A 27,475-nucleotide genomic window follows, 5' to 3' on the forward strand; every position below is an offset into this window, starting at 1 on the left:
GGGGGGGGGCACTACCAGAACTGTGTAAACTCATACGAGTTCTGTCTGGTTATGTTAAAGTTACAGCTTGTAATATAACTTGAAATACTTTACCTAACTTTTCTATATTCTGATATTAGTATCTTGTACTTACACATACATTTAACGTGTCGTCGTGTTTGACTTCATGAAGAGTATAATGGTTCTGAAATTGTTTCTGTGCTGGAAGGAAATATCAGTGGGGTAAATACTGTAAATGTTATAAACTATTTGTGTATTGTAACGTTAGGTTTCTCTACTGTGTACTGACTTTGTTTCCTGTGTCACCTCACCTCCCTCTCCCTTCCCCTCATTCATTATAACTACTAAATAAACACGCACTGACCCACATAACTACACCAGGTATTGTAAAACACTAATGGTTATAGACAGGCTATTCTCCTATGTTTCTTTAAAAGTGTAGCTGGTAAAAAAAATCAGTTATGAAACTTGATCTGAGTCACCTAGAAATAATTGAATTATAAGAATATAAAAATGTATGCTTTGTAACTCAATAATTGACAGGAATATTAATAAGTATGTCTATTCAAGCCAGAGGTCGATGTGACTTAGTTTGTATTCATGTTTATTTCAATATGTGTACAAATTAGACCCTTCACCTTAAAACCACCTGGACATTTCTACATTAAGCTCCATCGGCTATAGGCACACATTTGTATAAATACAATCGGTTTTAAAGGTTCCACTTATGTGGATATTGTCGTGTATTTTTTATGAAAGTGATCGCTTTTAATTCCAACAATGTAAATTTTGTTTTTAGATTGAATTATGCGAAACATATATAGATTCCAAGATGCGTTTTTGACATTAAGTTTACAAAGCTCGTTTCAAAGAGTGTATGGTTGTAGAGATCAAATAACACCCATTACTTTGTTAAAGAATGTCAGAAGTGAAACAGAAATTATTTTCTTAAGTAAATAGACATTGCTGCGAACACCTGGAAGGTAATTACATGTCGTTATATATATGAACACCGTGTATTTTATCGGTTATTTAGGCCTTACCAAGGATCAGTTCTAACGACCCGAATTGTGTAATTTACCTGTGTGTACCTGTAATTATCACGTACTTTAATTTTAGAGACACATTTAGTAGATCGAGTACAGCATTCCCATCCATACAATTGATGAGGTTAAATTTCTTTTTTATTTCAATGCCTTACACGACAGCCTAATCATGTCATGCCCTATGACTTCTCAGAATACATGTATTATTTAAACATAGTCCTCTTATTCCTTATGACAAGTATATTGAATTCATTTTTTTCACGTTCTGCAGAAATAGACTTATTCCACTCAAACTGTTAGGACTTCCACTCAAACTGTTAGGAAATACGAGGTCTAGATATATGTATAAATGTATTCTGCCACCTACGGAACTAACAAAATTGATTATTCAGAACAAAAATAAGTAACAACACAAATAAATAGTGAATATCGTAAGCTATACTTGCCGCTAACCTTGGATTCTTTGTAGATTTTGTTAAACAAGCTTCTCATGCACAAACTATTTTGTGGGTAGGGTAAGCACAATTGTAAGATTTATAAACATTTACCTAATATAGTTATAAAATGTAACTTTATGACGTAGGTATGTTAAACATAGTCGATGAGAAATTCTGAAGAGCTTGAATCATAACATTCCAACAAGTAGCAGGAACAACAAAATCAGCCTGAACAGAATACCACCAATACTGTAGGCTGTGGGCTGTATGCCTGACCAGAATACCACCAATACTGTATGCTGTGGGCTGTATCGTCAGACCAGAATACCACCAATACTGTAGGCTGTGGGCTGTATCGTCAGAATAACACCAATACTGTAGGCTGGGGGCTGTATACCTGAACAGAATTCCACCAATACTGTAGTCTGTGGGCTGTATCGTCAGAATACCACCAATACTTTAGGCTGTGGGCTGTATCGTCAGAATACCACCAATACTGTAGGCTGGGGGCTGTATGCCTGACCAGAATACCACCAAAACTGTATGCTGTGGGCTGTATCGTCAGACCAGAATACCGCCAATACTGTAGGCTGTGGGCTGTATGCCTGCCCAGAATACCACCAATACTGTAGGCTGTGGGCTGTATCCCTGAACAGAATTCCACCAATACTGTAGGCTGTGGGCTGTATCGTCAGAATGTGTCAGGGATGTGTCATACCTTCCATTGTGTATTCGTAAACCGCATGGAAAGCATTAAGACTGAAGGCCATACGACAAAGAAAGCTGACGTATACCCCTTAATACCGACTCGTTTCAGCTGACTGTGTTTATCTCTCAGGGAATATTTCTTTAGAAGAAATCTCCACCATAAATGAAGCCTTCGTCAGCATTTTGAAACTGCAATGATGTTAACCGTAGTATTCGTATGAGTAAACGATTACCACATCCTCAAAAGGTGTAAATAAAACGAGAAATGGCTGTCCCACATACACACTTGAAACATCACTTGTTAAACAGATGACTGAAAATCATGGATAGCATATCATTATATAATCTACAGTAAATGATATGTAAATTACATATAATTAATCAATAAAATGGGGGTTTATGGACTTTAAATTCATTTTAAAATTACACGACTCATCATTTTCGAAAATTATACAATTTGCTAAGGTTATTTTTACGTTTCCTGTCTTTGATGATCAAATTGAATTCTTACTTTACAATTTAATTTAGTGTAGTAGGGCTTTTAATAATATAAACGTTCAAAGACGATTTATATCACAATCTCCCTTGAAAATATTCTTTCTTACATTAAGTCGTCCAACTCCTCGATTCTGGTTAGGTGAACCATATTCCTTGTATCATGTCATATATTTAAACCCTGCATTTGATATCAGCAATAACATACCCTTAATCCATTTTCTCTCAGATCTATCCAATTTTTGTTATTATTCTATTTGATCGCATAGGACAGAATGACCTGTTTCATGTCGATATATAATTTATTCTAACGCATTCATATTCCACACAAGCCGACCGGTATTGGTATTCCATCACCGCAGTTTCCTTTGCTCTGGACTACCAGCTTTAGTAAATGAGATGTTTAACAGCCTTTGAGAGTGGTGTAAACACACAAGCGCTGAATCAGCCATACCCTTATCAGACGGTTTTTTAGATTTAAAGGATTAACACAAGAAATCAATATATACAGATATTTCTATGCACACGTAATGAGATAGCTACAGACACCATTATGGTTCGAATGTTGTAATAGTTCAACCTAAATTTGAAGTGAAATGAGGCGAACTAATTTTCGTTCTTTATTATTGGTATTATACAGCCTAATATATTAAACTGATAGAAACTCCTGCGGAAGATTAGCATCTACTTAAAAAGTTGTTTACCCCTATTAACTTAACGTATAATCATTCGAAAACGCCGAGCGGAAGTGTGTGTAACCAAATAGATAAAGATTTAAACGAAAAACATCTCTAGTGTCATGCATTCCTTATGCAGACTGAATTAATATCTTACACCTTGAGGGCGTCGATTTTAGGGATATTTTGAAAGTTTTGTTCCCATAACGAAGTGACCTGTATAAATGTGCAAGATAAAAAAAGATTATTTTTTCAGCGCACTCAAACTTTAGACAGCAATAACAGACGTCACAATATTCTTTAATATATATAAAGTTTAACGTTATTATACCACAAACATTTTATATCGTTCACGTATGTAATAATGAACGATAAGACCGAAAAAATGTGATATCAGGATAAAAACGATCTCAAGTAAACCCGCTTAGTAGATATGTATATTATTGTATAATTATCGCGACGCCAACCGTTTTCTTTCCATAACTATTTTCCATGTCGTTTTTATAGTAAGCATACTACGGACTGGCTGAATGGAATTACAGTGTAGTTAATCATTGTGTGCTACACAGTGAATGGGTCGACATAAATGTACGCAGTGAATTTAGTATGGTGGGACCTTGCTTTTCAGCTTATAAGAATGATTGATGATGTAACCTTATTTGAGGTCTGTTAAACATCATCCTCCTTTATTTCATGGAAGGTAGTGAGACATGATGTACAGCAAAGAAAATCCACCATGATGAGAGTATCTTGTAGCCCACAGAGACTGTTTTCATCTTTAAACGATCTATTCTACAAATCCAAATATGCCAGAAAGCAATGAAAAACATTTTAAAATATGCCAATGCTGGGAGAATTTGCTTCGACGAATAATTCAATTCCTTTTTTCACTGTCGATTTTTCGGTGATGATGCTTGTATGATGTGAACAACATAACCGTATAAAATGTTTTATATTACATTAGTATTATACGATATACCAAATCGCGTGAGTGTTATTCAAACAGAAATGTGTTCAGGCTCAATGGGGTATGTGCATTGCTGTATCCTAGCATATAAAGGATTTACGTACAAACAAAATCCGGCAATAGGAAACTCATCGATTTTGTCTAGACGCTCAACCATTGAACCAAAAGTACTTGATTATTTTATATATTTTTGGAATCGTTTCTGTCATAAAAGTCACACTTTAAATACATTTTATCAAACTTTCTCGTCCTTTCTACAACATGTAATCAAGTATAAACAGTTTTATTTCGAGGGTTTTCTTTATTTTCTATAGTCCATGCCATGTTTTTACAAAGTGTTTACAAAAAATAAATTGAATCCATATTCAGCTATACTCTAAAGCTTTATTCAATTATACCAGCTGTAGAAGGCGCCATTATAACGGCGTCAGATACATAATGTAGCTGGTACAATGAACGTGTTGATAACTTTATGTTCATAGCGTCAGAGATCTAGTACATGTACGTACCGATAGCTCTAACGAACATCATGTTCATAACGCCTGAGATTTAATACATGTACGTACCGATAGCCCTAACGAACATCATGTTCATAGCGTCAGAGATGTTATACATGCACGTACTGATAACGCTAACGAACGTCATGTTCATAGCGTCAGAGACCTAGTACATGTACGTACCGATAGCGCTAACTCCCGTCATGTTTATAGCGCCAGAGATCTAGTACATGAACGTACAGATAGCGCTAACGAACATCATGTTCATGGCGTCAGAGATCTAGTACATGTACGAACCGATAGCACTAACGAACGTCATGTTTTTAGCGCCAGAGATTTAGTACATGTACGTACAGATAGCGCTAACGAACTTCATGTTCATAGCGCAAGAGATTTAATACATGTACGTACCGATAGCGCTAAAGAACATCATGTTCATAGCGTCAGAGATGTTATACATGCACGTACTGATAACGCTAACGAACGTCATGTTCATAGCGTCAGAGACCTAGTACATGTACGTACCGATAGCGCTAACGAACGTCATGTTTATAGCGCCAGAGATTTAGTACATGTACGTACAGATAACGCTAACGAACTTAATGCTCATAGCGCCAGAGATTTAGTACATGTACATATCGATAGCACTAACGAACATCATGTTCATAGCGTCAGAGATTTAATACATGTAGGTACCGATAGCGCTAACGAACATCATGTTCATGGCGTCAGAGATCTAGTACATGTACGAACCGATAGCACTAACGAACGTCATGTTCATAGCGTCAGAGATCTAGTACATGTACGAACCGATAGCACTAACGAACTTCATTTTCATAGCGCCAGAGATTTAATACATGTACGTACCGATAGCGCTAACGAACGTCATGTTTAGGACGTCAGAGTTTTAGGACGTAGCGATAGCTCTAATGGACGTTATGTTTATAGTACGTTTTTCTTATGGATCACGGACTAGAAATTGTCATGGTGTAAAAACAACATACCGAAGTATTTAGACGACTTACACAATTCTTTAAACTTACAATGATTAATATTTCCATGACTTGCAAAAACATCAGCTAAAACGGTTATGTACTGCCTCTGTAACAGCAGACAGAATAATACAAATATGTAATGCAACCTATCACTACACTATGTATATATTAGTCTAAGTGGAGTTTCTATAATTTTCCAGTTGTCTTTTTTAGGGATATTTTTTTCATTTGGGATTTCTATACAATATGCTTATTTTTTTATGTAAAAACATAACTTACGCTAGCAATGCGCAAGAACCAGTTCGGATTAACACTTGTCGTGTGGTTTGATAAGTGTTATAACTATCAACGAAAGGATTTAGAGATAAATGTTCCCAAGATGTTACAGTTTTCTGTGTAAAGGAGCTTTAGATAAGGAAAGATTTAATGGATAATGTTATGTCGGGGATAAAGACAGGTTTCTGGGAGATATTCTACAGACCTAGCAGGGTATATAAGATCACGAACCTCGCACAAGAAAAGGAAACGACGCAGGTTTTAAGACATTGTCAATATATTACACAAATGTATTGACCGGACACAATTACCTTTACTTAGCTACTTGTGTTTTGACTTTCTACGTACTAACAACGGTTGGGTACCCCCAACCACTTACAGAACGAACTTATACACAAATTCATACCGGTATATGTACACACTCTTGTATTAAATATACAACAACTCCGTTGACGTATTTAAAGATTTTCGATTTTGACGGAAGCTTTTCAGGTGGGTTAGTGTGAAAATGACATAGGTAAAGACAAGCACTAATGATATTTGAAGTGACAATACCTATATAACTAGTCAGCCAACCGCCTACAGCCTCGGCACGAGAGAGTGCCATTTGATCAGCGTTATATTTGATCGGGGTCGTGTCTCACCTAGGTAAATCTATATTGTTTTATTTACCTGTACTTCATTACATACATCGGTCCATGTGTCTGTGGACATGGAAACGGCATACTAATTGTAAACCTCCCGGAGACACATTGACACGATACAAGGTGGTATTAAGCAACAACTTTCAGTTATAGATCTGCTGGAAAATTTGATATAACTTTCGTTACTACTTTTGCTACTATTGTGGAGATATCATCACGATAGAGGCTTACTGTCAGACGGAAATCTCATAAAACAGGGAACTGTGTATAGATTAAGTAAGTGTGCGATTTTCGTCGATAATTAGGTTGATCTTATTACGTCCGTGTGACATTGTCAGGATCTAAAAGATGCCGCCTTCAAATGAGAAAATGTGGAGTACTAATTACATGGACACCTTTAACAAGAGGAAGCCTGCCCGAAAGTCCTACAAGTACAGAAAACCACTTGTGGTGCCGAAGGAAACGGCTATAGACACGGTAAGTCAATGACACGTACAGCTGTTGTAGAGCACTATATGGTATCGCACCTGCTGCTACAGTTGTAGGACACTTGTAGACACTTCTACATCAGCCTCTGAATTCAACATGACAGAGGTGGCCTACCACCAAGCTGTATGATAAGGGTGATGCTTTAGATTTTCCAGTCGTGAATATTCCCATTCCTGACAGTAAAATTCCTGTTTCCCCGTCTACGGTGTTCACTGGCTCGCCCCAAATACCACGATCACGGTGTCAGATGCTGACCCACTTACTACAGGCTTTTGAGATATAGAGGTAGATGAAGACTGAAGGTCGTCAATATATAGGCATTTTTTTCATTTGTGATTCTTGTGGTTTTGTTGTCTACCCTAGTTCTCTCTTTGAGAACATGGCATTGAATTGATATGACATAGATTAACATGGCGGTTGTTGCCGATAAAGTAGAAGATACCTGTCTTATCAGAACACCTGGATTTCTCTCCTTGTACATTAATAGCGGTGTCCTTATAAATCGTTCACATTTATCCAATGCTCATTCGATTTTAACCACGAATCATGACTTTGTTGACCCTTTGTGCACATTCTTTCAGGAATTTCAAAATTAAGCTGAGTTTAAAAAACGATACTTAAAAACTGAATATAAAAACAAAGTAAGTCATCTGTACCTAATCAAAGAACCATCAATGTGGTTGACAGAACTAGTGCAGGAATTACATCAGGAAGACCATTTCTATGTTATGTTAATCGAAAACCAGTATTAGATCGAAAGTAGGTGATCTATGTCACCTCCACAATGTGTACGTCGTGAGTGTTGACGTCAATGAGTCCGCTGTCTACAAGGAGAATTTCACTGACCTTAGATATTTATTATAGTCATGGAACCAGAAAAGAGGACGTCAACATAAAATGAAAACAAATAAAAACAACACAACTGTCATCTCTCGACGTTATAATGATAAAAATAAACAAAACCTTATAAGAGTCAATTCGGAAGTGATACGTCTATTGGATACCGCAACGGATCCCGTTAACTGTATCAGACAAGCACAGGTATAAGGTATATGGGTCCTAGCTGGTTGACATGCATTCCTGTTGATGTCATTGTCTGCTATCCAGCTTGTGTAATCAAAGTGCTTCACTCGCGTATACCGGCCACTTGTTCTCACGCTGCAAAACCTCAGATCAATATAGCATGAATAAACAGTGGACATATTTAATTTCAGCAAAGATTAGCACATTTGAAGCGCAAGATATTGCAGAATTTAAGTGATCGTCAGTATAAGGAACTAGCATTTGCAAAAACAAGAAATCGTAATTGGTGACCTCAGCATGGCACATAACAAAAATGATGAAATGTGCTAATTTTTGTCAGAAAAAGTTATCTTTGAAAAGACAAATATGTCATTTTCCAAAGACTCTATAAGTTATTTAAAAACGTACTTTTCTGTAAGTATAGGTACGGACCACGGTCACCTTTCGTTAGATGGTGCCTGACCTGACCAGACACATTACACAGATAGATAGCATTTTCTTGCTATGTTCAGACAACCCAGCTTAAGTACATAAACCAGGAATGTTTCCTTTTGTAACGAGTAATTTTAAATTCTTCGTTCAAAAAGTGTCTGGATATTTGACAAATTGTGCTTGCATATAAAACGTACGGCTTTCAACAAAAGGTTTGAGTACAAATGACAACAATAATCAAAGAGAAACATCCCACTAGACACATCTTCTGTTTCTGAAATGACACATCAAGTGTTTTTAAAAATAATAACTACCTGGGATTGTTTCAATAACAAGTAATCGACCAACATAACATCATGGACTTTTCAAAAAAGTCAAAATGAAATGACCTCATTATTTCTTTCAAGTAGTGTTTTAATAGACCTCCTAACAAAAAGTCAACGTGTAATTAAAGATAGATTCGACTAGACCTCCATACTGATATGAAGAACTACATTCATGTAAAAAGACATATCAGATAACCAATAGAAAACGCAAACAAAAGTAACATTGGCACGGGTAAATCTGTAACTCTGTACTAACACCATGAGTAAATCTGTAACTCTGTACTAACACCTCGGGAAAATCTGTAACTCTGTACTAACACCACGGGTAAATGTGTAACTCTGTACTAACACCACGGGTAAATCTGTATCTCTGTACTAACACCACGGGTAAATCTGTAACTCTGTACTAACTCCACGGGTAAATCTGTAACTCTGTACTAACACCTTGGGTAAATCTGTAACTCTGTACTAGCACCATGGGTAAATCTGTAACTCTGTACTAACACCATGAGTAAATCTGTAACTCTGTACTAACACCTCGGGAAAATCTGTAACTCTGTACTAACACCACGGGTAATTCTGTAACTCTGTACTAACACCACGGGTAAATCTGTAACTCTGAACTAACACCTTGGGTAAATCTGTAACTCTGTATTAACACCACGGGTTAATCTGTACCTCTGTACTAACACCACGGGTAAATCTGTAACTCTGTACTAACTCCACGGGTAAATCTGTAACTCTGTACTAACACCTCGGGAAAATCTGTAACTCTGTACTAACACCACGGGTAATTCTGTAACTCTGTACTAACACCACGGGTAAATCTGCAACTCTGTACTAACACCACGGGTAAATCTGTAACTCTGAACTAACACCTTGGGTAAATCTGTAACTCTGTACTAAAACCATGGGTAAATCTGTAACTCTGTACTAACACCTCGGGTAAATCGGTAACTCTGTACTAACACCACGGGTAAATCTGTATCTCTGTACTAACACCACGGGTAAATCTGTAACTCTGAACTAACACCTTGGGTAAATCTGTAACTCTGTACTAACACCTCGGGTAAATCTGTAACTCTTTACTAACACCTCGGGTAAATCTGTAACTCTGTACTAACTCCACGGGTAAATCTGTAACTCTGTACTAACACCACGGGGAAATCTGTACCTCTGTACTAACGCCACGGGTAAATCTGTAACTCTGTACTAACACCATGAGTAAATCTGTAACTCTGTACTAACACCTCGGGTAAATCGGTAACTCTGTACTAACACCACGGGTAAATCTGTACTTCTGTACTAACACCACGGGTAAATCTGTAACTCTGTACTAACACCTTGGGTAAAGAGAGCGGTTCTATTTGTCTTAACTCTCACACCACAACGGGTAAAAAGGGAGGGGTCCAAGAATGTATTCCTTACAAAAATAAATATTCCCCACCCATTTCAAACTATTGGTCTTCAGTATCTGCCATGATTTAACACCAACTCAGAGTTTGACTTTCCATGTCGACGTGGTGGTACATGCATATTGGTTTTTTAATATGACTTCGCAATCTTAGAAAACCTCATCCAAAATTATGTTTTGTTGAATAAACATACTTATACATCTCCATAAACAATACGTGTAATTAAAGATATCTGCTAATGAGCCTCCATAGAAAAGAAACCACGTGCTAGCTACTACATTAGGTCTCCATACAAAAACCACATATAATCATATCGGGATTCCATTAGAAGATACATGTAAATCCCAAAAACAACTTTGTTCAAAACCCACGTATAATAAAACATTACAGATACTACTTTGCTTTCTTACAAAAATCACGTAGTCCAGACCCCCTCACAAAAACAAGTCCAATTAAAGATAGATTATACTAGACCTCCATACTTATTCTAAATTATCTAGCTTCACTTGATATGAATAACTACATTCATGTATTCTACTTCATCCCTATTCTAGAGATATTTGTTTTGTTATATCTGCTTGTATACAATAAACAAACAACAATTATTGGTCCGTATTTGTTAGATATGGATCCGGTACTAGATAACTCTCTAACTAACAAACATGACTGAAATGACTATACCACTGGATATTCCAAAAAACACAAATGACTGACATGACTATACCACTGGATACTCTAACTAACTCACATGACTGACAAGACTATACCACTGGATACTCTAACTAACTCACATGGCTGACCTGACTATACCACTGGATACTCTAACTAACACACATGACTGACATGACTATAGCACTGGATACTCTAACTAACTCACATGACTATACCATTGGATACTCTAACTAACTCACATGACTATACCACGGGATACTCTAACTAACTCACATGACTATACCACTGTATACTCTAACTAACTCACATGACTGACATGACTATACCACTGGATACTCTAACTAACCCACATGACTATACTACTGGATACTCTAACTAACCCACATGACTGACAAGACTACACCACTGGATACTCTAACTAACACACATGACTGACATGACTACACCACTGGATACTCTAACTAACTCACATGACTATACCACTAGATACTCTAACTAACACGCATGACTGACATGACTAGACCACTGGATACTCTAACTAACATACATGACTGGCATGACTATACCACTGGATACTCTAACTAACACACGATACTCTAACTAACACACATGCCTGACATGACTATACCACTGGATACTCTAACTAACTCACATCACTGACAAGACTATACCACTGGATACTCTAACTAACACACACGACTGACATGACTATACCACTGGATACTCTAACACAATACTCTAACTAACTCACATGACTATACCACTGTATACTCTAACTAACACACATGACTATACCACTGGATACTCTAACTAACATACATGACTGGCATGACTATACCACTGGATACTCTAACTAACTCACGTGACTGACAAGACTATACCACTGGATACTCTAACTAACTCACATCACTGACAAGACTATACCACTGGATACTCTAACTAACACACGATACTCTAACTAACACACATGCCTGACATGACTATACCACTGGATACTCTAACTAACTCACGTGACTGACAAGACTATACCACTGGATACTCTAACTAACTCACATCACTGACAAGACTATACCACTGGATACTCTAACTAACTCACATGCCTATACCACTGGATACTCTAACTAACTCACATGGCTGACCTGACTATACCACTGGATACTCTAACTAACACACGATACTCTAACTAACACACATGCCTGACATGACTATACCACTGGATACTCTAACTAACTCACATGGCTGACCTGACTATACCACTGGATACTCTAACTAACACGCATGAATGACATGACTATACCACTGGATACTCTAACTAACTCACATGACTTTACCACTGGATACTCTAACTACCTCACATGACTATACCACTGGATACTCTAACTATCTCACATGACTATACCACTGGATACTCTAACTAACACACAAGACTACACCACTGGATACTCTAACTAACACACATAACTGACATGACTATACCACTGGATACTCTAACTAACTCACATCACTGACAAGACTATACCACTGGATACTCTAACTAACACACACGACTGACATGACTATACCACTGGATACTCTAACTAACATACATGACTGGCATGACTATACCACTGGATACTCTAACTAACTCACGTGACTGACAAGACTATACCACTGGATACTCTAACTAACACACATGACTATACCACTGGATACTCTAACTAACACGCATGACTGACATGACTAGACCACTGGATACTCTAACTAACATGCATGACTGACATGACTATACCACTGGATACTCTAACTAACACGCATGACTGACATGACTATACCACTGGATACTCTAACTCACATGACTATACCACTGGATACTCTAACTAACTCACATGACTATACCACTGGATGCTCTAACTAACACACGTGACTGACATGACTATACCACTGGATACTCGTACTAACTCACATGACTGACATGACTATACCACTGGATACTCTAACTAACACACATGACTGACATGACTATACCACTGGATACTCTAACACACATGACTGACATGACTTTACCACTTGATACTCTAACTAACTCACATGACTGACATGACTATACCACTGGATACTCTAACTAACTCACATGACTGACATGACTTTACCACTGGATCCTCTAACTAACTCACATGACTATACCACTGGATACTCTAACTAACACACGTGACTGACATGACTATACCACTGGATACTCTAACTAACACACATGTCTGACATGACTATACCACTGGATACTCTAACTAACACACCTGACTGACATGACTATACCACTGGATACTCTAACACACATGACTGACAAGACTATTCCACTGGATACTCTAACTAACGCACATGACTGACAAGACTATACCACTGGATACTCTAATTAACACACATGACTGACATGACTATACCCCTGGATACTCTAACTAACACACCTGACTGACATGACTATCCCACTGGATACTCTAACACACATGACTATACCACTGGATATTCTAACTAACACACATGACTATACCACTGGATATTCTAACTAACACACATGACTATACCACTGGATATTCTAACTAACACACATGACTATACCACTGGATACTCTAACTAACACACGTGACTGACATGACTATACCACTGTACACTCTTACTAACACACAAGACTATACCACTGGATACTCTAACTAACACACAAGACTATACCACTGGATACTCTAACTAACACACATGACTATATCACTGGATACTCTGACACACATGACTATACAACTGGATACTTTAACTAACACACGTGACTGACATGACTTTACCACTGGATACTCTAACTAACACACAAGACTATACCACTGGATAATCTAACTAACACACAAGACTATTCCTTTGGATACTCTAACTAACTCACATGACTGACAAGACTACACCACTGGATACTCTAACACACATGACTGACATGACTATACCACTGGATATTTTAACTTACATTTCCCCTAGCTGAGTGTGATGTCAATGCAAAGTCTCGTTTTTTGCAACTGTTGATTTCAAAACTCGCACATTTCCGAGAAATATAGGATTGGGATTTTTGTGTTGACTGTTCGTACTATTTTTTCTGGTTTAGTCATTGGACCATCGTAAGTGAAAACAAGATATTGGAGATATTCGTGCTAAAGTAAGCTTAGCAAGCCCACGACCTATATAGGTCAAAATCACACTAAATTATATATGACTATATGTATGATCCGGGTTGTTGTGACCTCCGTCCTAATTAAAGCGAGAGTTTACGTGTGGGTGTAGGTGTGGGTGTTCACATTGATAACACAGCCTAACGGATCACGGAGTAAATATTTAAAATTGATTATATAAAACGTATCGGTCATTTTAGAAAACAGTGGACTTTTTTGTTCCTACTTTGGTGATTGAAATATTTTCCAGAGTCAGTTATTTCAGAGCAGTTGGTATTGTGTACATGCTCCGATTAGTCTATTGTGGCCATGACCGTCGACACTGTTGTAGTGACATTCTTGCAGAGTTTTGAGGTTGTGGTATGTAGCCGAAGGATATTTGTTAAATGTTAAAACAAAATGTTACAGGGATATTTAGATTGATAGTGATACCAAAAGAAGTATATTGTATTTGATATATTACGACATCCAAACACGACCTTGTCATCACAATACCACTGTCAGGTATGGGAGATGATAGACAGATTTAATTCAGACTATATATTAGGGTAATGTTTGTGGGGTTGTATGGGGGAATAGAATCAAATCGAGACCAATGATCAAATATATTCGTTGACATGTACATTTCGTAACAAGGCACTCATACCACCTATAGACGATTTGTCGCTATAATCATTTCGGAAGTATCGGGCGGTTTACCACTGCAATATCAAAACTGGAGGTCGTAACGGTGTTATTGTCAAAGTTACGGATGCATTTCTTGGTTAACCGGATATCGTGATTTACAGGCCCGAACGGGCACGAGTAAAAAAACGTTCCCTCGTAATTTTGATCTCTATGCTACATATATCAAATAAGTACAACTATATTATACATTTTCTTAGTTTAGCATAATAATGATCTACCTGTCATACACATGTAGTTGTACTGTGTTTTATATATTACAATGAGGGAAATCAAACTCGTCATAAATGGAAGTTAAACGATTTTTGTGTTTCAATATCATCAATTAACGCTTTTATAAATATCGACAATCTATTTACATTATATACATACGTAAAATGTACTGAAGGAATCTAATATATTAATTGCAAAGTACTGTATATGTCTGTAAGGTTATCAGGGCTACATTAAGCAACGCTCATTTATAATTAAATTGCTCGTTAAGAAGTAGATCAAACGTTTAAAGAGTTTGAGGAAATCCGTTATGGCAGTGTTAATTATCTTTGTATTATACTGTAAAACACTTTTCTGTATTTTATTGACTGATCCGGGGCCGATAACAACGGCCTTAACTTATTGGGGATCCATTCTCTTGTTACCCTGTGTGACTAACCGTCAGAAACTTTAATATATGACGTATACACAGCACAATTTAAACTTTTAGCACGTCTATTCAGCCAGTCCGACACCTTTATGTAGACAGGATTAAGAAAGGTAAGATAAAATCTCAGTATTTCTACTGAGATAAGTGTTCATGTACATATTTATTTTCTATATGTCTTAGTCATTTCGTGTCCAATAACTTTACTCTACATTCGCTGATTCATATGATAGATAATGCAACGATCATTGTCCAGCGATACAGCAACATCCTACCGGGCTTCACGTGGACAAAGCATATACACTTGGGCTTGATTAGGTAAATACTTGTATGTATTTACATATGATTTAAAAGGTACAGTACATGTGGAATAAACGATCTGTATATAAAGTTATTCCTGTTACAGAAATGCGTTTTTGTTTTAGACTGTGTAGTATATCGTGTCTGTAGTTTTTTTAGTACGAGGTTCATGACTCATATATGTGCATTTCACAACTGTCAAAAGATGAATGTCTGATACTATTTCTGAAATGAAATTTAAATCCAGTAGAATCTCTTGCATCCAACTAATGGCCCAGTCAACGTGAACTTAATAGCTGTGCATATCCTCCTTAACGCATTTGTCCCATGATTCATTGGTTTTTGACATTGAAATTTAACCCAAGTAGCGTTACAATACCACGTATCGGTGAGACTCGAGTAACATGAAGTACCCTTAGGCCTAACACCGAAACCAGAAACACACCACTGTTATAATAGGAGCCGAAATCGATTTTAAATAATTTTATCTATTACGCATTGTCGTAAAATGTGACAACTGCTGCAAGGCTGTTTATTTTATTTGTTGTGTGATGGAAGGTATTGACAATTATGGGGTAAACGAACGTTTTTGTTGTTTTCGATAATAACAATATTCCCTCATCCAAAGGTTTCGAGAAAAATGATAGTTGGAAAAAAAACCCGAAGTCGAATGTCTTGCTGTGTGTTGCCTAAATCACGTTGTTCTTTTTCATTGTGTGTTACCTTTAAACACACGTCACTCTGTCTCGTTGTGTTTTCTTGAACACGTCGCTTTTTCTCGTGTGTTGTCCCGACCACGTCGCTTTGTCTCGTGTGTTGTCTCGAACATGTCGCTTTGTCTGGTTGTCTGTCCTTGAACACGTCCATTGTCTCGTGTTGCCTAAAGCACAACACTCTGTCACCTTGTGTGTTGCATAAAACACATCACTCTTTCTCGTTGTGTTGCCATGGACACGTCTTTTTGTATGCCTTGGACACGTCGATTTGTTTGGTTGTTACGGTTGCCTTGGACACGTCGATTTGTTTGGTTGTCACGGTTGCCTTGGACACGCCGCTTTGTCTGGTTGTCACGGTTGCCTTGGACACGTCGCTTTGTTTGGTTGTCACGGTTGCCTAAGACACGCCGCTTTGTCTGGTTGTCACGGTTTACCTTTGACACGTCGCTTTGTTTGGTTGTCACGGTTGCCTTAGACACGTCGATTTTTCTGGTTGTCACGGTGGCCATGGACACGTCAATTTGGCTGGTTGTCATGGTTGCCTTGAATACGTCGTTTTTTCTGGTTGTATGCTGCATATGTCATGACAAGTTGCTGCTCTACCGCGATGTGCTATGCCAAGAACACATATTTTGTTTTTTCTCGCTTTGTCATGCCTCACACATGTCGCATAGTCTCGCAAGCGCTGCTTGTATAATGTAGGACAGATATATCGAGTTGAAAGCACTGACGCGACTTTCACTATCACGGTCTGCTTACACGTCAAGGCGTGGGAAACTCTTCACGGACCAATGGGACGCACAACGTATGGAAATGCAAGTCAGCAAAATAGATATTCCGGGATCGATAACTATAGACATGGGGCAACGGAATATCGTGAATAAACGACGCCATCACTCTGTGGACATCATGGATTTTGTGCTGACTTTTCTATTCAGCCGATATTGTCTGTATCACTTGTAGCGCTACTTTTAAAAAAAAAATTAAAAAAAATACATATAATTATTTTGAACTGTTACTGTTTCTTAAATCTATTGTTTGTTACGGATTATAGAAATATTGATAATTATTTCAAAATGTGTTAAATTAAAGCTGTTAGGCAATGTCGTGCGTATGTATGATAAAAAGGTCACCCGGTCCAAGTTCTGTCGTCCGTGTTTCTGACACAGATGAATAGTTATGGTGTTACAGCTTGATTGCACACCTATCTGGTGCCAATCCTGTAAACGTGGTGAGGATATCTAGGTCACCAAAGCAGGAGTGGTGCTTTCTAGAATTATGGTCATGAGAAAATGGAAGACAGCTTTAATGATTCCATGCTAAAATTCAGAGTCATACGTCAAAGACGTATACCTTTCAAGAACCTAGTAATTGGAGAGTACAATGTACCTAGTTTTATCATTTTATTATTTTAAGACTTGGTTATTTAATTAACGTGTATGTACTTTATTTACATTTTTATACGAAATTGCTTGAATTATTGAATAAAGACAACATTTTTTTTCTGAAAAGCTTATGCTTTCTCATTATATATTTTGTAAATTCATAATAGTATCATAGTATTTGCATTAAATATCATTTACCTGCATAGAGCTTACACAATGCTCACCTGTGTAGAATAACATCTTCCTTTACTCTCATTTACCTGTAAAGAGCTTCACAATGCTCACCTGTCTAGAATTACATCTGCCTTTACTCTCATGTACCTGTAAAGAGCTTACACAATGTTCATCTGTGTAGAATAGCATCTTCCTTTACTCTCATTTACCTGTATAGAGATTACACAATGCTCACCTGTGTAGAATAACATCTTCCTTTACTCTCATTTACCTGTATAGAACTTACACAATGCTCATCTTTGTAGAATAGCATCTTCCTTTACTCTCATTTACCTGTAAAGAGCTTCACAATGCTCACCTGTCTAGAATAACATCTGCCTTTACTCTCATGTACCTGTATAGAGCTAACACAATGCTCATCTGTCTAGAATAACATCTGCCTTTACTCTCATGTACCTGTAAAGAGCTTCACAATGCTCACATGTCTAGAATAACATCTGCCTTTACTCTCATGTACCCGTAAAGAGCTTACACAATGCTCATCTGTGTAGAATAGCATCTTCCTTTACTCTCATTTACCTGTATAGAGCTTACACAATGCTCACCTGTGTAGAATAACATCTTCCTTTGCTCTCATTTACCTGTATAGAGCTTACATAATGATCACCTGTGTAAGTCACATCATAACATCTGGCGTTACTCTCATTTACAAGTATAGAGCTTTAACACTCGATGTACCTAACCTCGGTACGCTATCACAAAATCTACCCTGACCCTCATATACATAACCGTTACATTGCGTTCAAAGATTACTCTGCTAAATTGATTCATACTAGCATTGTTACATATGCCTTTGATCTCATTTACTTGTATAGAGCTTATATACGTTCTTCACCTTAGAACAACATCATAAAATCTGCTTTGAATCTCAAATACTGGCAAAGAGCTTCATCTTACAAAGCTTGGTTATATATGCAACATTTAACGACTAACGCTTGTGTAATCAACCTTTCCGTGTTCATACTGATACCTAATCATACGTATGTAGTATTGTTGTAAATCTAACTATAAACATTTTTGGTGTGTTAACTTAGAACTTTAAAGTGCTCCTTCTAAATACATTATTGTAGTGTACTTAATGCTTTCCACAGTTCGTGATCGTACGTTTAACATTTTATACAGTTTTTAATTGTTGATTGTATGTAGCTCACTTAACAAGTATATATTGTGTACCTTACTTGTGTACCTAACTACAAAGAAAGTGTTGGTAGTTATTAACCCTCCAATAACTCGTCGTTTATCGCCCTGTAAAATCAATTGTTTGAATGACAACACTACTAGATCAACACCTTTCCTATACTGTCCTGACCTACATCCTGCGATACACCCCTCACCTACTGTCAACTTACCTATATCAAACACAAGGAACCTCTTGTTCATTTTGACAATGTAAATAACAAATGATAAGCTTGCATTAATAAGGACATTGTTTGCCTTATAAAGGGAACACCTAAAGTATATTCATTTTCAAAAGACAGCTTATTTAAAAAAATAACTGTTGATAATACTTCTAGGAGTGACGTTCATGGATAATACCATTGTCTTCTACATCTATGTTTTAAAACAAACCGAAGTGTATACATGTAATTCTGAAGGAACAAACAATTATTGAAGGACCAAATACAACATGTGACACGGAAAAAATGACAGATAAGATAGATTTAACAGAAATATAGGGCAAAGCAATATCCTTGGTAACGTCCTCTGCATCACCCTTGACTCTCCGTGTCCACATCCACAAATAGTCTGTCTGACGTCAGCAATCCACCTACGTTACACGTGTCTTAAACCTTGATGACATTTGTTTATATGAATCTACTATTACCCAACAATACTAAATACATGTGCATGTATCTTTGAAAAATAGTTTAACCATTATTACATAATACAGTCATGCGTTAAATTTATACAACTGATTTACTTAACTGTGTGTAATCGACACGATACAATTGTGTATGACACATACAGAACAAGTTATCATAACTCAAACAGAATGTTATGTAGTAAAATCTGTCATACCCCTTACAAAACATCCAATTATAACTCAAACAGAATGTTATGTAGTAAAATCTGTCATACCCCATAAAGAACAACCAATTATAACTCAAACAGAATGCTATGTAGTAAAATCTGTCATACCCCTTACAGAACAAACAATTATACCTTAAACAGAATGTTATGTAGTAAAATCTGTCATACCCCATACAGAACAACCAATTATACCTTAAACAGAATGTTATGTATTGGAATCTGTCATACCCCTTACAGAACAACCAATTATACCTTAAACAGAATGTTATGGAGTAAAATCTGCCATACCCCTTACAGAACAACCCATTATAAGTCAAACAGAATGTTATGTAGTAAAATCTGTCATACCCCATAAAGAACAACCAATTATAACTCAAACAGAATGTTATGTAGTAAATTCTGTCATACCCCTTACAGAACAACCAATTACAACTCGAACAGAATGCTATGTAGTAAAATCTGTCATACCCCTTACAAAACATCCAATTATAACTCAAACAGAATGTTATGTAGTAAAATCTGTCCTCCCCCATACAGAACAACCTATTATAACTTAAACAGAATGGTACGTAGTAAAATCTGTCATACCCCATACAGAACAACCAATTATAACTCAAACAGAATGCTATGTAGTAAAATCTGTCATACCCCTTACAGAACAAACAATTATACCTTAAACAGAATGTTATGTATTGGAATCTGTCATACCCCTTACAGAATAACCAATTATAACTCAAACAGAATGTTATATAGTAAAATCTGTCATACCCCATACAGAACAACCTATTATAACTTAAACAGAATGGTACGTAGTAAAATCTGTCATACCCCATACAGAACAACCAATTATAACTCAAACAGAATGTTATATAGTAAAATCTGTCATACCCCATACAGAACAACCAATTATACCTTAAACAGAATCTTATGTAGTAAAATCTGTCATACCCCTTACAGAACAAACAATTATACCTTAAACAGAATGTTATGTATTGGAATCTGTCATACCCCTTACAGAACAACCAATCATACCTTAAACAGAATGTTATGTAGTAAAATCTGTCAAACCCCTTACAGAACAACCAATTATACCTTAAACAGAATGTTATGTAGTAAAATCTGTCAAACCCCTTACAGAACAACCCATTATAACTCAAACAGAACGTTATGTAGTAAAATCTGTCATACCCCTTACAGAACAACCGATTATACCTTAAACAGAATGGTATGTAGTAAAATCTGTCATACCCCTTACAGAACAACCAATTATAACTTGAACAGAATGATATGTAGCAAAATATGTCATTCCCCTTACAGAACAACCAATTATACCTTTAACAGAATGTTATGTAGTAAAATCTGCCATACCCCATACAAAGCAGGCTAGCATAACTCAAACAGAAAAATACATTGTAAAATCTGTCATAACCCATTCAGAACAATTAAATAGTAAGAAAATCTGCCATAACTCATATTTTATAGGTAAAAGCTTCCACTTCATGAGAGAAGTGGTGTGGACATTGAATGACGTTATTATCAGTGCTGTAAGTGTGTTTGGAGAAATCTTTCCCGCTGACCTATTAAGAGATTAACACCCTACTTGAGGCGTGCCATATCGTCTAAACAAGGGCGGGATCAAGTCAAATTCTCTATCATAATATACTTCTCGGTACTTAGACGCTCAATGGATTCCATATTCTATCTAATCCTCTGTATGACCAATTCTCATTGTGATAGATCCATTCTGGATTACACTTATGACGACATTGGAATTCAGCAATAGTATGGAAGAATAACAGATATCGACTGGAAGAGCAATTTAACGTTCATCCGAATAGAGATAAAAAGTTCTGGATGATGTTTAAAAGTTTAACAGTAGTGTACGTCTTACGCAAACAGATACGATCATATCTAACTGATGCACAGGTATCAAGTCGACTAAGCCATCGATCACATATCCGTTAACAGGTCCCGTGAACATTGATTTATTCCTTGGCCGGCAGACAGCGGTTGTCACGTATTTGACCTTGACCCCTTCAGACACAACAAGGTTTCTGCACCTGTATCGATTGCATGCGAGGCATGAAACCTGTCTATGCTGCTTGTTCCGTCTGGGTGTATCTTATTGATAAGGTTCGTTTAGAACCTAGCTATTTACAATATGTGCGATTTTCTCAGTTTTGCTTCTCCAATACAGGACGCATAACTTTCCCGAGAGTATACAGATTAATGGTAAACCATTTGTTAAATTTGACCAACATTTGTACTGGCCGTAAACCGTGGAATATGATAACTTATACTGTATAACTTGTCTTGGTTTAAGGGCTAAACTGACAATAGAATGATTTATAATGGAAATGCTGGAATAACAGAAAGTTTTTCATTATATTACAAAGTGTATGTGTGTTTAGTGATTTGATTACGGTATTAAATCTACTATCAATTTGAACGATTGACGCCAAACAAACATTTGGAATAAAACTTGAATTAAGACATATTTGAAAAGGAATCCGCAAACCGTGTGGTTTAATAATTGGAAAGCCGTCAGACGATGGTGTACATGTATGGCTAGCTTGACGAGGTGAAGTTGTATCAGCTATTCTTGTTATTTTGTAAAAACAAAAACTTAAAGGTTGTGGATACTTTTTGTTCTTAGCTAGCTACCATCAAATCATTGCCAAGATTGTGTGTAAATGTTTTAACTCGGCGATTCTTGGTTACATGTTTAACCTGAATTGTTATCGTGTATGTTTGTAAGATAACAACAATACCCAACAAGGTATATTCAGTACGGGTTTTTGGTAAGCAAGGCTAACAAGTATTGAATACATTAGCCCCTTGAGTCGTTGCGACCGTGTTTCTGCCTACCTTAATATATATCTCTTGTTGACGATAACTCCAACTAATTACTGAAAAGAGGTCATTTTAATGTAAAACGGGAAGTCATGCGCTATTGAGGTTCATTTAGTAATTATAATTTATAATTCCTCTGATGTGTCACCGAAATTGAATGAGGAGTATATTGAAAACCCAACCACTTGTTTGTATATAAATCATTTTCATTTAAACCCATCTCAGTTCCAAATGGAATTTAATTTCAATTGACGTTCGCAAACACATGTGATCAGAAAATTGATTAGATATGATGTTTATTACAAATCCAACGGAAGCTATAAATTTTCACATCGGCAGGCACAATTAGAATTGTTGAGGCGAATGCACTCTAATCAAAAAGATAAGACGTAGATAGCTATTTGATAGGTCTAGCATAAATAATCTTTTTCTTTTTCTATTTCTTAGAGGACATCAGATGCATTTTTAGATTTTTCATCCAGTCTCGTATTTGCTTTTGACATTAGTTCATCATGTTTAAACTGGATATTAATATATCTATTATTAGAATCATGTAACGGTAGTTTTATTTTGCAGTATAGTATAGAACTGTACTAAATTCATATCTGTATAGAATACCATTTTCTGTATATTGCTTATGAGAAGGATATCACAGTATATCTACACACAAGCAGCTATAGCTTACCATACATAGTTAAATCTTGTCTGGCTAATCATAGAGTTATCATTTTAATTCTGATTTCGTTTCTGGAAATTTATTTTTATTGTAAGAAGTCTACCATTATTGAAAAATGTTGATTAAGGATTTAGATAACAGGCAGCATAGTGCCGTACTTGAAATACATTGGCTATCATCAACACTGACCCTACAGACCCATAAAAAATCACACTTTGATTGTCAGTCTCGTAGGTGCCCAATATGATCATAAAAAATGGCAATTCAGTTTTCAATGTACGCACTGGGTGGTCAACAAATGATTTATCAATAAAATATCACGTATATACCCACTCGACATTTGATATTATAACTACCACGTCTGTTCAATAGCTATAATTACGGGTTATTTAGGTCCTCACAGTCCGATGTGTTCCGTAGTGTCACATGTATGATATGCCCTGGAACCATGTAAGCAACACTTTGTATTGAGTTGTTTGATAAATATTTTAGATTTTTCTGATTTCTTAGTATATTCTTGGACAGGTCTAGCATAACTAATGTCTATGTTTGTATATGAGTACATGAATTTCATTTTAGAATTTTCATTCAATCTCGTACTTTCTTTTGGCATCAGTTATTTATGTTGTTAGGATTATGAAACGACAGTCATTTTTACAAATTAGTATAAAACTATACTAATAAGTCCGTATATTTACATAGTTTTTATTTTCAAGCACAATTTTGTTCTTCATTCGTATGTTGTTGGTTTTTTAATGTCAAAAATGACACATTCAACCCTGTTAATATAGCTAGTATAGACCAACAGACAGTTATATACACGCTGCTTTATGAAAAATCAACGTTTTTTGTGAAACAAAACAGTGGTAGTCAAATGGCAGATACTATTCTGGTTTACTTTGTTTGATTTGATGGGTCGATAACAACTAATATGTCTAGCCAAAAGGAGCTCCAATCAAACTATACCGTTCCGTATCTCACCTTTACCACATTCCGTATTGCACATTAGTGTGATACATCGTGATACACCCTTCGGATTACACATAAATGTGATACACCCGTATCATTACAATAAAGTGTGATACACTATTAATTATTACACATAAATGTGATACACCCGTATCATTACAATACAGGTTGATACACCCTTCTGATTACACATAAATGTGATACACCCGTATCATAACAATACAGTGTGATACACTCTTCTGATTACACATAAATGTGATACACCCGTAACATTACAATAAAGAGTGATACACCCTTCTGATTACACATAAATGTGATACACCCGTATCATTACAATAAAGTGTGATACACTATTAATTATTACACATAAATGTGATACACCCGTATCATTACAATACAGGTTGATACACCCTTCTGATTACACATAAATGTGATACACCCGTATCATAACAATACAGTGTGATACACTCTTCTGATTACACATAAATGTGATACACCCGTAGCATTACAATAAAGTGTGATACACCCGTATCATTACAATAAAGTGTGATACATCCGTATCATTACAATACAGTGTGATACACTATTAGTTATTACACAAAGGTACCATACGACATTCTGTGTCCAATGGGTTGTGAATATATATATTTACAATAAGATTTCATAGTCATGGTATACTACATAATCTGGACATAATCTTGAAACATTTATTTCATTGTTTCTTGTTTTTCTCTTGTTTTACAGTCATACCTGAATCAACGTCCAAAGACAAATGAGCCACGTCCAAAGTCAAGTCATGATCAATATAAAATCAGCGCTGCCGACCAACAAGAGGCTATCAACGCCTACTTTGCCAACATGTCCCTCCAGGACGCTGGCTTCCCCTCCTCCTCCATACCAATGTTTCTGGATCCCTCTGGGGAATGGTCCAGCGATCCAAACTTCACAGGTTAGTGATTCGATGCATTTGATGGCTGTCAATGCTATGCTATGCATATATAACTGATATCTATGTTGACCTTATTGTTTTGACAAAGCTTAGTTGTAATCATTTATACGCCTACATACGCAGGTTTCGTGTTCAAACTTATTCTTTCGGTTGATCTTATCGGAGGGTTGTTAAAATTTAATTTCCTCTGCAATCTTTTTATCTTTACTATTGTAGTTTACAGAGATACTTTCAGAAGTAATTTAATGTTTGTATATATTTATTTGACCCATCGTGATTCTGCTATATGATATGTACATATTGGATCTGGTCAATTGTTGACTGTCGTGTCATATACTGCCCTGGGTTTTATTGTTTCTCATATCTGATGTCACCTAGACAAAAATTTGAAAAGAAAATATTAATGTTCATATTTATTCATTATTCTAGTCAAGCCTGTGTATTCATAATACCTTGGTAATTCATTTGTCATGAATGCGACGGAAATTACAAACAAAAAAAATGATCAATTTCCATTGAGAGGCTAAATAGGGTGAATTTCATGAAGCGTAAGTACATGTAGTTTAGGACATATCATCAGTGTTTGTTGTATGTAGTACCGACTCAATATGTAACATTACATCTGGTTTAGTAAAATTTGATATCATCACAATTGACGTATACTACAGATTATTCATAATACATAAATCTAGTTGCTGTTATGCTGTATCTATTATTTAACGCTTTATATTGTGCGGTTTCAGTTCGCGGTTTTCGTACTGAACATATTTCGGGGTGTAGATTTTTTCCCAACATTGTAAATATTTATTAACGATAAGTTATTCAATAATAAAAAAAGGAGCTCATTCACAAAGTTTAGGTTTCGAGAAATATAGTTTAAAAGCATTGTATTAGCGACATCAAAGAGCTGTATGCTTTTTCAAATTGTAACTTTTACTTTCGACCAAAACTATCTAATGGTATTCAATTACACATTATATTAAAGTTATGCATAAATAATAGTGTGCTACTTTGATATTAAATAAGTTCTTATTACATAAATATAAAAGTGAATTCTTTAAGAAGTTTGTTAAGCATATTTCTGTTAAACAAGTTAATACTTTTCAAAATTTTGGCGACAGGTCTGATTCTGGTTTCAATGATTTAATGAGACTATGTGAATTATAATAGTTATTGTAGATATTATATAGTATCCATGCTGTATTGAATGAAGTGTAATGACACAGTTTACTTTAGGGCTGTTTAGACATGTTCAATGTTATACAGTAAATTACTCTATTTTTCCGTATATCATTATCCATTCGTTAAATGAATAATAACAGTTATCTGCTCGTTGTTTTATTGGCATTGTATAACTTTGGCAATATGTTTGAATTTGCGATAGACTCAGCATTAAAAATGAATTCAAAGATATATATCATACGAGAATTAACTGATCTTCAGTATGATTTTAGAGTATTATATGTTACTAGTGTCGGTTTATAATTACGAGACCTATAGTACCTTGGTTTTTTTTGGGAGTACCATATGATACAAACATCGCACGAGATATAACTGAGCTACCGAACGTTTTTAGAGTATTATATGTTACTAGTATCGGTTTATAATTACGAGACCTGTAGTACTTTGTTTTGGAGAGTATTATATGTTACTAGTGTCGGTTTATAATTACGACACTTATAGTACCTTGTTTTTTGGGAGTACCATATGATACAAACATCGCACGAGATGTAAGTGAGCTACCGAATGTTTTTAGAGTA

The 27,475-nt window shown here is 36.1% G+C and overlaps 2 protein-coding genes across 2 annotated transcripts in view; one reads left to right on the plus strand and one right to left on the minus strand.

Annotated features, from left to right (window-relative positions):
• The window catches only part of LOC110451950, a 99,020-nt gene that overhangs the window by 49,406 nt on the left and 22,139 nt on the right, over positions 1-27,475 (minus strand). The window lies entirely within an intron of this gene.
• The window catches only part of LOC110451949, a 52,175-nt gene continuing 31,074 nt past the window's right edge, over positions 6,375-27,475 (plus strand). The window contains exons 1-2 of the mRNA XM_021500187.1: positions 6,375-7,219; positions 25,511-25,715. Coding sequence (XP_021355862.1) covers positions 7,091-7,219; positions 25,511-25,715 — 334 coding nt within the window. The 5' untranslated portion in view covers positions 6,375-7,090. The remainder of the gene's footprint in view (positions 7,220-25,510; positions 25,716-27,475) is intronic.

Source organism: Mizuhopecten yessoensis, unplaced genomic scaffold (assembly GCF_002113885.1).
Source record: "Mizuhopecten yessoensis strain PY_sf001 unplaced genomic scaffold, ASM211388v2 scaffold6307, whole genome shotgun sequence".
Classification (NCBI taxonomy): domain Eukaryota; kingdom Metazoa; phylum Mollusca; class Bivalvia; order Pectinida; family Pectinidae; genus Mizuhopecten; species Mizuhopecten yessoensis.